Here is a 218-nt window from a genome sequence, read left to right as displayed (position 1 = left end):
CAATCCAGTGCTGGATGCACAGCCCAGCACCCCATCTCCCTCTCCCTGCCCACCCCAGTGCCACAGAGCCCCTCTGCCTCTGCCATTGCTCTTGCTGCGCCAGCCCCGTGCCCACGGGCCGCACGGCGCCTGGGTGCTGCTGACTGGCTGTTTCCCTCTTGCACAGTACGGGGTGGACGTGAAGAGCCGGGACGCTCGGGGCCTGACTCCGCTGGCCT

The 218-nt window shown here is 68.3% G+C and overlaps 1 protein-coding gene across 1 annotated transcript in view; it reads left to right on the top strand.

The window, feature by feature from the left end:
• Positions 1–214, top strand: part of LOC104524427 (arf-GAP with GTPase, ANK repeat and PH domain-containing protein 3) — a gene marked incomplete at both ends in the record, with an annotated part of 4,003 nt that extends 3,789 nt beyond the window's left edge. Inside the window, one exon of the mRNA XM_010167297.1 lies at positions 167–214. Coding sequence (XP_010165599.1) covers positions 167–214 — 48 coding nt within the window. The remainder of the gene's footprint in view (positions 1–166) is intronic.
• Positions 215–218: the final 4 nt, after the last annotated feature.

This window comes from Antrostomus carolinensis, unplaced genomic scaffold (assembly GCF_000700745.2).
Source record: "Antrostomus carolinensis isolate BGI_N321 unplaced genomic scaffold, ASM70074v2 scaffold26504, whole genome shotgun sequence".
In the NCBI taxonomy this organism is placed as follows: Eukaryota; Metazoa; Chordata; class Aves; order Caprimulgiformes; family Caprimulgidae; genus Antrostomus; species Antrostomus carolinensis.
Note: the sequence above shows the minus strand (reverse complement) of the source record. Positions and strands in the feature narration are given on the sequence as shown.